Here is a 12,455-nt window from a genome sequence, read left to right as displayed (position 1 = left end):
AGACACAGAAAACATCCAACAATTTCTTTTTAGTCGTGTAGTAAGTTGATGTCTTCTTTAATCCCTAGAGGAGAGGTATCAAAGATAAAAGTACTCCACAATTCTTCACAATGTCCAAACCAAGATAAGCTCAGCTCCTGTTTCCCCAAGGAACAAAATAAGTACATCAACTCCAACTTATCCTTCTCTAACACAGGGAACATGGCAGCCCCTCAACTGCCACTATGAAACCAGGAATGTAAATCCTTAATTCTCAACTCCCCAAGTAAATGTCCTCATCACTGAATTGAAGAATTTACCTCTGTCTCACCATATTCTCCTGGTGCTGCTTCTGTTATTGGATGTATGAGTGATCTGATAAGAGCCTGATTGTACTGACAGTGGACAAACCATTTAGGCAAAATATAAAAGAGACAGACTAAAATTACTCTTCTAATCTACATTTTATTTATTTATTTGTTTACTTCATTTACTTTTTAAATAATAAAAAAAGAAGTGCAATGTCTTCAGTGCAGAATTCTCATCATCAGTAGAATACTCCCTCATTCCCAGAGGAGGGACTTGAAGTGCAGTCTCTCACACATCAGACTAGTGCTTCTGTCAAAAATCAGTATTTTCCACTGCAGAAAGTTTCAGCAGAAAATTTCTATTTTAACACAATAACAAATCTATGCAATTGTTTTGTACTGTATTATAGGAAATTGCCAGCTTTTTAGCTTAAAAACATCTGTATAGTAAGTATTTATTGTATTTTAATTAAGCTTTTGTTAGTCTTACTGCTTTATTATGAGATTTGTCTTTTTCATACTTGTTTTTCTAAAATAGGCTTTGTCTTACAGTGTTTTAATGCATTTACACAGATCTGCTTCTCACATTGTATACACTTTTCTCCCTCCCCCATTTCCTACAATCTGTTCTCTGTCTAGTTGTTTATTTGTTCTCTTCTTTCATATTTCAACATCTCTTCTACACTAACAAGTTTGAATATTCAGATTAACACAACAACATTACCTTTTCAGATAAACCCTTGTCAACTTCTCCCAACACCTCTTTCATAAAAGATCGAATCTACACAACAGAGCTTGATGTAAAACATGGAAGCAAAAGCATTACCCACAGGAACCACACAGATTAAAATCAGAAATACATTTCTAGCTACTTGAATTCTCACCAGGATATTTCTCCTTGGATCTTTTCTTTACAATTTGTAACAGCCCCAAAATAATAGAAGCATGATAAATTTTAAGCCTGTACATTGCTCCCTTATTTCACACATGCTCTAAGAGAAAAGCAGGATTTCTTCATTCTTTTTTCCTCAAGCATTGTATCATAGAGAAATATTTTCTACTCCTTCCTTAACTTCCTGCTTAGAAGTATCAGTTCATCCTGCTCAATCCACTGCTCATTGATTACTTCAGCTGTTACATCTCTGTTTTCAGTTTTTCCAAGAAATTAACTGAAAAGAGAAGTGAGAGAAAAGCAGTAGAGAAAAAGATATGTTTTTGGCCTTCTTAAAGGGTTTTTTTTTGTTTGTCTGTTTGGTTTCATTTTAAGAAAAGCAGATATTTCTGAACTAGTTCCTGCACAAAATACATTTAAACACTACTTTTGCAATTTTTAATTTTTATTTTTTAAACTAAAACCTAGTCTTCAGCAAATGTTTTAAGGTACCTACAAAGCCTGCATGTATTTAAAACTCACAACAGATCAGTGGAATTTTCAAATCCTAGATACCATTATCCACTTGAAATTCACATAAGTCTATTAGAAAAAAAATCCAATGTTCTCTTGTCATCAGCACTGTAATCTTATGCTTTGATAAGGTCTACTGGTTTCATTCAAGGGGTGAGACCTCTCCTTAGAAGAAACACAGAAAGATCAAGGAAATTAATTCCTTACTTCAAACTGGCTATGTTGCACGAGGAGTTACCAGAGTTTTTATTCAGGTTGTTTATCATCTACCTAATTTCATTTCATTAGAGACAGAAATTGACATGATATCAGCATGTACCTATCTGTATTCTCTTTTTGGTCATAACCTAATGATTCTAAATACCCTCAGTGAGATCCAACTTCCATAAAATAGCCTTATCTTGTCAGAAATACAACCAATTCCCACTACAGTGATTACAGGATACAAAAAAATAGCAACACACTTAATGATGTAATTGATCAAAACACAATTGAATACAATTTAATCTTCATTTTGTATGAAAAAAAATCATTGCAAATAGTATGTGTTCTAAACATGTAGTATATTTACCAAAATTTTAAGAGGCACAAAAAGAGAGAGTGTGCTTTATAGCACAGCTTAAATTACTGAACTAAAGAAAGCTAATAATTTTAAAACCATATTAAGAAAAAACTCAAAGATAAGAACACAAAGTTGGATGCCCCAATGTGATCTAGTGATTACAATTCTTTAAAAATACTTTCTCATAAAATGTTTGTGGCTTTTTTCCAGTCTTTTTCTTAAGAGGCACTAAAAATGCAGAAATAAATAATCTGGTTTTAAGTATAATAACCATTTGAGAGAACAGAGGTCTGGTATCTGTCACCCTACCAAAATCACTGCACAAAATAAATAAAAATACAAAAACAGCAAAAGAAAGTATAACTCTCCTGTACTAGAAATACCCTTAAAAGTTAGCTGTTAATTTAGGGTTAGGATCTCAGTTTTAAATACTCAGTCTCTCGAGTTACCCAAGACAGCAGCAATCTCTAGGAAAGAACAAAAATGCAAGCATGTAAGCACTGCTACAAAAATTTAAGTAGCTATAGCTATTTGGATTTTTTGGGAAAGGTTTTGGAACCTATACTGGACCTACCATAGACTTATACTGTTCTTAGTAATCTTCAACTACTTTTTGTTCTGTCTCTGAGTCTTGATTTAAAATTAATAAAAAACTTTATGTTAGAAGAAGGTAAGCCTCACTTCCACAAGTCTGTATTTCTTTTTCACACAAAGTGTCCTCTGGTACTTTGATAATGGGTAATACAAACAAAAAATAACGCCCCTAATATCTTATATGTTTTCTTCCTTCCCGTCATTGAAAAAAAAAGAAAAAAAAAGAGAGCCATTTTCTAGACTGTATACTTTAAAGACAACTGCAAAAAAATTAAACTTCATTTAGCAAAATGTGAAACAATAACAGTGACAACACTGATATTTAGAGTAGTACATTAGCTTAACTTGGAAAATGTAATAGAACTAATGAGTCTTAAATAGACTCTTCTAATGTTTACTACAGGAGATTTCATTTAGGTAGGAGGGTGTAAGTGATGAATTACACCTACAAGTTCCAATGTTAAAAACATAACACTAATTGTCCATTGTCTCTCAAACAGATGTAAATGTAACAAAATAGTGTCCATAAAATGTAAATGTTTTCTACTGTCAAGTATTGATAAGTAGTACTGAATCAGAATGAATTAGTATTCAGAACAAAACTGAAAAAAGATTGTGCCTCTAATAAATTCAGTACAAGCCTAGCAAAAAAACCTGCTGTTATCATGAAAGCTCATGTTATCATGAGATTACAACAGACGTTAAGTGAGAATATGTAGAAACTTAATGAATTATAAAAGAAAACACTTCATAAATTTCTGTAGTGCCTTCTATTGCATCTCATCAACTGCTAAGGGCTCTTGTCACGTTATCTGCCATATTAAACTATATGGCAGTGCCACCACTGTAAGACAGAAACTCGGTTCCACTAGAAAACACTTCCAATAAAAACCAAACAAATATTCCCATCAAAAATAAAATGATCAGATAGTAAAATATGAAATACTGACTAAAAAATTGAAACATCACAGATTTACAGTTCTTCATACACAGGTATGCAGACACATCCACATGCACACACAACCTTACATATACATTAACTTTTACTTACCCCAATAGCTCTCTTTATATACGGTATCTGTGTGCCACTGTCCAGATCTTCATTAATTATAAGTCTCCTAGCCCACTGACCGGCTCTGACAACACCATTACCATGAATTAGGACCAGGAGCTTGTCAGGATTTATTAGTGCATCTTCACTCATAAAGATAAAGCTCTTTGGTTCACTCTCAGTTGCATCAACCTGCAAATACAGACAACAAGAACTCTAATGCATTAACAAAAAATCTTAAAAAGGACATCTGCAGTTATAAAGTTATCTACCACATTGATATAAAAACATTCACAGTTTAACAACTATTTGAATGCATGTTACAAGGACTAATGTCTGCCCAGTATTAAATAAAAATAAAGCAAAAGCTAGTATTTGTGCAATATAACTCCGAAACATAAAAACATATAGCATTTTAGAACAGCAATCCAAGATAAATTTAAAACAAAAACGAGGTAAAAAGTGTGCTGAAGCTTTGAAACATCAGTTGTGTACAGAAATTCACTGGAAAGAAAGGAAGTTCATAAATGAACAATTGAGAATGGGGAGGGGAAGGGATCAAGTAATTTCTGAAGCAACAGTAAAATTCTTACATAATAAAAAAAAAAAATCCCAGAGAGTTCCAAATTAGCCACCTCAATATAAATACCCAATCACCCAAGTAGGACCCAGTATTGTAAATTTGTCTATTATAAATCTAGTAGGATAGGCCTAATAAAATATAGAAATCCAGTTTGGGTCTAATAATAGCTTCATTAAGAGTCCTGCACCTGGGTCAATGCTTAGCTACTTTGCCATAGGAACAGACCAACAATCAGCTTCGATATTTAGTAAATCATAACCTAATACCATATTTTGTCTTTAAGAGAGTAAAGCAACACCTTTTGTTCAATAAATACTGAAGTTTTTACACTTAGTTTAGCAAGCCTGTCTCAAGACAAAAGAACTGTGTTGGTGTGACTATCATAAGGGCAAAAAAAATCTCATGTCTACTCATTCTTCCCTTTCTACCATAAGAATACATGGAAAAGGAAGAACAAAACAGGCAAATCTCCCCATCCTACTTTACTCCACACCCCTCCACCTCTAACTGTACAGCTAACTGTACATCTGCTAGAACCATGTTCTGCAACAGTGAAGTAAGGCAGATCAGGATATGATCTTTATGTTGAGAAGGAAGGAATGGCTAATTGGATTATGTTAATTTTTTCTCATACATGGGTACATACTCCTAACTACCCTGAACATTGGAAAAATTAATTCTGCATGAATCTCCAGACTTTTTTTTAATGTAAGTCCTACCAAATATTTTTTTAATGAAGTCAATGAGTCTTCTTGAACAAAAGGAATTTCCAAGTGGAATATCTCTCTTCAGTAGCTGCCATACCACTGAAGACCTTATTCCCTGCTCAAAAATGAAGTAACATCTCACGTGCGTCAGTTTGCACTTTCTGCACTGGGAAATAAGACTCACTTTCTCTCACATGTTGTGTGAACACAGAAAATATGGTAAAGAATATGTTCTATTGAAAAAAGTTTAGAATACCTAAGTACAACAAGTGCTATACTTGGGGCCACAGTCAGATCATGCTGCTGCTTCTGAAATAGCACCACTGATATTCTAAAAGGTAACACAGAATAGGTAAAAAATCAGCCAACACTGAATCTCAGACAGTACTTGGCAAGGTGTAATTGACTTTTACACATAAACTCAATACTTGCAACACCATAATTAGGGAAAAACACTGTGAATTTGCATTTCAGACAAACGTATAACTAGGCTGTATGTTTTAGTATTTATAAAATAAATTCTTGTGCAGTATACAGGAAATACTAGCACTTAGTAATCATATGCATATGACTGCATATATAGATATATAGACATATATAGATGATATAACTAGTTCACACTTCTGCAAGTAAGTTAATTTTAACAGCTAAAAATATCTATCAAGCTCATTAAAAAAACCCTCTTCATTATTTTCCCCAAATTAATCACATTTGAAACTTCTTGTCAAGCTAATTTATGTTCAAACACTACTAATTTAGTAGATCCAGCTTTCACTAAAGAACGCACATAATGGTCACTCCTGTGCACCATCTTACTTTATTAACAGATCAACATAGAATACCATTTAAAGCTGAACATACTGAGACCACATAAAATAATTTCTATTTATTAGCCACTTATTCTTCTGGACCTACTCAGGGACACTGATTTCCAGTTCTTTATTTAAATTCAAATTGAATAAATCCAATAAAATGTTTTTTTAGTTTAATTTAACAATTTCTTTGAACTGTTATTTACATGTAAGAACAATTTTCCAATAATCTGTACCTAGGCATGTCAAACCAAAGTTATGCTGATAATTTACTGCTTAAAATGACTGTTTAAAGTTTAATTTTCTTCTTCTTGGATTTTTTTCCCAATGCACACCACCACCTTAAGGTTTATGAATGTAGTGTGAGCTCTCTACGGATATTATGACATTCTTAAGATTTTCAAACACTAAATTTCTTTTTCCATATGACTTCTGTCTCAAATGAGTTATCACCTAATAAAGAAGTACCAGTCTAGAGAGTATTTCAGAAGCATACTAGTTAGTATTTTGCACAGCTGCTTTCAATATATAGAGTAAAATCAAACTACACTTGAAGTCTAATCTTATTGACATCCATGATAATACATTGACATTAACTCAATTTTTCAGTTCTTAGCCATTACCAACCCAAGACATATTAGACCTGATTAGGCTCTAGGAGTCTTTTATTTTGTATACTGGAAGTTTTTAAGATTGAACACTAAAAAGGAAAAAAAAAATCCACTAATATTTTTCTTATTCCAGTTAAGAAACACAATAAAATTACAAGCCTAGAGCCTACAAAGAAGTGAAATAGGTATAAACTGTAACTGGAGGAAACAAAATGGCAAATAGATGGAATTGAAACTGAAAAGACTCAGTAAGATTGTGAGAATTGTGAGCAACTGTTGGAGAGAGAAAACTGCTCATTTGCTTCACAAGATGAGAAAGTCTTCTGTTATGTGTTTCTGCATAAAGCTGGTTAACTAACTTATGTTACAGTCTTAATAACACTGAAAATCTTGATTTAGTATTTTTCAAAACTATAAAATGGAGTTGATAAATATTACAGGCAGCTAATTAACACATGACCATTACCCGCTAACTTTACAAACCCAAAATCAGTGGAAATTTTATAAACAAGTAACAAAATTGACAAAAGGAATAGTTCTTGGCTGTCAAGTGGATGGAGAGAACTATTGAATGAAGTTTTACCTATTGAAATGAAATAAGAAAGCATTGACAACTTAGAAGATTCTGCAAAGTGAGACCCTTCAGTGCCCTTGTCAATAAAAAATGTGTCCTAGTTTCAGCTATGATAGAGTTAATTTCTTCTCAGTAGCTGTTACAGTGCTGTATTTTGGATTCAGAATTTATATTGTTGTTGATAACACACTGATGTTTCCCTTTTTGTTAAGTCATGTTTACCCTATGTCAAGGACTTCTTTTCTTGTCTCATGCTCTGCCAAGGAGGAGGTTCCGAAAAAAAGCGGGAGAGAGAAAAGCTGGGTCAGGTGACCCAAATGGGCCAAAGGGATATTCCACATCATATAAAGCCATGCCCAGTATATAAATAGGGGGGGGGGTTCCCCAGGAGGGGGGGGGAGGTGTGTCAGAGGGTGGTGAGCAATGGTATTGTGTATTGTTTTTTTCTTTTTATTATCATTATTATAATTTACCATTATTACTGTATTTTACCTTTTTTCCAATTATTAAACTGTTCTTATCTCAACCTACAAGTTTCACTTGGATTCTCCTCCCCATTCCACCATGATGGGGGGGAAAAAGGGAGGCTGAGTGAGCAGCTGTGTGGGGCCTAATTTCTAGCTGGGCTTAAACGAAGACAACATGTTAGTAATTATTTAAACTTCCATCTCAAGCTTTTGCAGAAGCCATTAGAGGTGCATTTAATTCGAAGCACACTCTATTTGTCGTCAATAGCTGAAGAAGAGCAAAGATCAATCACTTGATGCCATTAAAACTAAAGAAATACAAATACTTCATCTGGATAAAAACACTGCAGTCTTCTTTATATTCTTAACATAACCTTCAATGGAGCACAAAATGAAAAATTTAAAAGTAGTAGCTGAATGGCTTCTCTATGAACATGTGACTCTTCGTTAAAATTTTCAAGTCCAGTAGTATATGTTGAACATTAACAGAAGTATAATATTTTACAGTAACAATAATGCAATACAGATCTCAGCCTTCCTGTGTAGGAAAAAATGTTCAGAATTATGTTTTGTCAAAGATGCTGGAATAATAAAATAACTGTTAAGCTTTCCTGACTTGCCAACTGGTCTGATTTTCATATCTGAACAGAATTTATTAATTTTTTGTATCCAAAACTTCAAGTGCTACCTGAGAGAGCAAAATAAGGACAGTAAGTTGGACTTTGTGCACAAGGTTGAAATTTAGAAAGATGAGAGAACATGAAATGCCATCGTGCTAAATCTTTGAAGCATAGCGTTTCCAACCCCTACTAAAATCATACTGAAAAAAGGGTACTTCCCCTAACACAGTCCTGAAACACATTTCAAACATTCAAACATCATTACACTACCAACTTCATTATCAACTGGCAAAAAAAGGAAAGCCAATACACCAACTTACTGATGACGAGGTTAAAGAAAAAAATGTTTTTGTATTCACCTTTAAAATATTCATATAATAAGGTCATATATATAAGAGCCATCTTGATCAGATCAAGGGTCCTGTTTCTGACAACTGTGTCCTAGTTAGAACAGCTGGGACCAGTTCATCACTGTATGGGTGTAACTCAAAACTATTCTATACCCTTCCATGCCATTTCCCAGAAACTGTTATCAATAGACCATTTACACCATCTGCCCAGAGCAGCCTGACTCCTCAGGCTATAAACTGCGTGTTAAGAGGCCTGTGAGATAGGAGGGTGTTCCTGTCCTCACATCCATTGTGGAACCCCCCACCCTGAGGGAGGTACTGGGCATTCCTGCCTGAACCGGAGGATATATAATCTTGGAGTCTTGGGACTTTTTTTTACCACTCGTGGGATCCAGAGGAAGACTGCAGATCACCACTCTTAACTAGAATGCAGCCACCACTCTTGACTGGACTGCAATCACTACTCCCAGCTGGACTGCAACCACCACTCTCGACCGGACTGCAATCACCACTCTTGACCAGACTGCAACAGCACCTTCACCAACAGGTTTTTCCCTTCTCCTTTTGCTTTGGACTCAGGGGGCCCAAAGAACACCACTCTGTTCAGGCCCCAGGGTGCTGGGTTATACATTTGGGTTTTGTGGGTTAAAACCAATTGTTTGATCGTACTTACTGTATTATTTTATTAAATTGTTATTCTGATTTATAATCTCTCTTTTGAGTTGGGTTCATTTCCCCTGCCGGTTTACCTTTAAACCAGCACAAACTGGTAGATTGCTTGGGGGAACAGTAAGACAACAAGGTGGTTACAGAGTGATTCTTCCCTGGTTTTGATAACCAGTAACTCTGGGATCTTGCAAGACAGAGTTTATATAACTGGACAAGCATGCACAATGCTTCAAGGCACTTATCCCACCTTAGTATTGTCAAATTTGTTTTTTAATGCATTTATACCTTTCTCCTTGATAGTATTCAATGGTAATGAGTTCCTCAGTATAATGGGACATGTATGAAATAGTACTGTCTTTCTTTCTGCAGAGATCTCCCACCTGATAATTTAAACTTGATGCCCCTTAGGTTCTCTATTATGAAAAAAAGCAAAAACCCATTCCCTATTCATCATCTCTACACCTTCCATGATTTTATAGATTTGTCATCTTCTTTCCTTGGTCATCTATTCTCCAAGCTGAAGAATCTTTATTTAATCTTTCTTTGTCTGAAAAGTATTTCATGCCTGTGATCAGCCTTGCAACCCTCCTCTGTATTTTTCTTTTTAATTCTTCATATCCTTTTTGATATGGTATCCAGACCCCATGCAGTGTTCAAGATGAGGGCCCACGTAACAAGTGGAATGACTATGTTTTTCTGTTTTGTTCTCGATACCTCATAATTTTTAACATTCTATTTGCTTTGAGAGTTTTTGCCATTGACTGCCATTGAGCACTAACTGATGTTCTCAGAGAACTATTCACAATCACTCCAAGCTCTTTCCTGAGTTGTAATAGCTCATTTAGAGGCCAATGTTGTGTTTACAGAGTGAGTTATCTTTCCCATAATTTCACATCTACCAGAATTGAATCTCATGTCGTTTAATCATCTATTTATTTCACATCATGAAATAATTCCCTAACTCATCACAGTCAGCTTTAGTTTTAACTTAACTTTAGTTTTATCTTCAATAATTTTATAAAAAAAAACCAGAAAAGTTTGTTAGCTTGTGTTAATTCCTTTTTTTGCCCTTTTATTTACAACATGTCAGACCTATGTCAGTAACAGATTAATTCATCTCTAAAATATGAACATTTTTTTCCTCTTTTAACCAATTATTAACTCATAAGGGGACTCCCTTCACATATCCTTTTTTAAAAGCATTTGGTAAGTTTGTTGAAAGCTCATTGGTAATACATGTACTCTTTTACTGACAAGATTTTTCTTCTTCATGTGATCTCCAACTCCTTCAATGAATTCCAGTAGTTCTTTTAAAAAGAAACCTGTACTCGTTTTCCCCAGTATATTATCATCATCGTCATTATTACTATTACTATTATCTGATTTCAGCAGTAAGTTAAATCCAAGTTGGTTATTCTGCAGCTTTATGTTTGACTATCTGTAGAACTCCGGGTCAAAAAAAAACCCCTCATCCTGGAATTTCATTATTGTATGATATATTAATTTGTCCTAAGGTCTCCTCTACTGATACATCAAATTTCAGACAACTGCTTAGAACTGTTTATAAAAAAAAAAAAAAGTTAAGTGTGGAAATTGGACACAGAATATTGGAAATAATCATGTTCATTTTTCTTGTTTGAGCTGAGCTTTCATTCTACCTGCAGTTCATTATTATCAGCCTTATCATCTCTTTTTTATTATTAGCCTTTACAACTGTAACAAGCTCCTCAAATTTGGGTTTTGGTGAGCTTATTGTGATTTTATATGTAACTTGCCAACATTTTTACACTCATCTATTTTCATGCTAAAAGCTGTCTTATTACTTCTATTAGTCTCCTTTACTAGTTTAAACTAGGGGGTTGTGTTGTTATTTGGAAATGTGTCAGTAGGGACTTAAAGCTAGCCTTTAGAGAACTTTAATTTTTCAGCTTCTATATACATTGTCTAATTTTTCTCATTTTTCTATGTGTCGTCACAACTTGGTTTTGACGTGTTGAGGGCTCACTATGCCATTAGTGAGGACCAGTGCTCACACCTTGTGCCAGTTTTTCCACAATGCTCATAATTAGACATCTGAGATCTTACTTTGCTCCAAAATGCACTTAAACTATGATGCTTAACAGAAGTTAGAACTAATACATTTGAGAATAGCTTAATTGTACTACTGACAAGCTGCATCAGTGCTTACTACATAATTTATAAATATGAGTAAATTACAGATTAATTTGACAGCGGGAGCTAGACAGGGTCATTCCTCTCCCAAGACAAGAGGTAGATCTCCCAAGACAGAGCCAGGCAGATGAGTCCCCACATGTGTGACAGAGGTAACGGAAGTGTTGTAATACTTATTCCAAGTTTCTTCATCTTCATTTTCTGTAGCTAGTTGATCAGCCTTAGTACTGCATTACTTATACGCATATTCCTTACAATCCTTTTTAAAAATCAAAGGAAGTCCTATGGCCACAAAATTTAGGTACTTTTAAGCTTAGAAATGATAGCTTCCTGGTTTCACAGACAGAGTGTGACATGGCTTGAGGAAGTCTTTGGATACATTACCTGTCTGGTACATGGAACCAAAACTTCCCAACGACGAAAAGCAGTTGTGCAAGGAAGCTGTAGATCATGACTAGCAGTGCACCAGGCAGACTGCCACGATGAACACAATCCTCTTGTCTGTCTACATAAAGAAATCTGAAGTGGCGAAATGCTTTCTCAGATAGTCTTGGGCCTTGGGGCAGTCATGCAACGAGCAGGCTGCTTCCCCTTCAACTGCTACGCAAACCTCTTAGCTCAGCTCCTTCTGCCATGACCAGAAGACACTGAAAAAGCCCTTCTGGGTTTGGGCAGGTTATCAAAACGTTCCCTAAACAACACGTAGGGAATGGAAATGGGAATGGTGAAATGTTACTGAACTGCTGAAGCAAAGGACTTTTTCCTTTCTTTGCCTAAATGGGTTTTCCTTGACTGAATATCAAGGACTGGCAGAGAACAACAGTAATGCAAGAGGTTGTCAAGAGCATAAGAACCCTTTATAACGATGGAAAAGTTACATAGTGTTGTCACACTACAGTCTCCCCTCTGCACTCTCCAGTACAGAATATAAAAATACCTGAACATCATAATATCGCTTCACATGTATTTACAAACACTCTGATATGAGGGG

General features: G+C 34.9%; 1 protein-coding gene across 5 annotated transcripts in view; it reads right to left on the bottom strand.

Annotated features, from left to right (window-relative positions):
* FAM172A (family with sequence similarity 172 member A) overlaps positions 1-12,455 on the bottom strand; it is a 267,049-nt gene that overhangs the window by 196,853 nt on the left and 57,741 nt on the right. For all 5 annotated transcript variants that reach the window (XM_027662902.1, XM_027662901.1, XM_027662905.1 and 2 more), the window contains one exon: positions 3,900-4,091. In XM_027662902.1, the coding sequence (XP_027518703.1) occupies positions 3,900-4,091 (192 nt within the window). The remainder of the gene's footprint in view (positions 1-3,899; positions 4,092-12,455) is intronic.

This window comes from Corapipo altera, unplaced genomic scaffold (genome assembly GCF_003945725.1).
Source record: "Corapipo altera isolate COAL_440 unplaced genomic scaffold, ASM394572v1 61167, whole genome shotgun sequence".
NCBI lineage: Eukaryota > Metazoa > Chordata > Aves > Passeriformes > Pipridae > Corapipo > Corapipo altera.
This window is presented reverse-complemented; position numbering and strand designations above follow the sequence as displayed.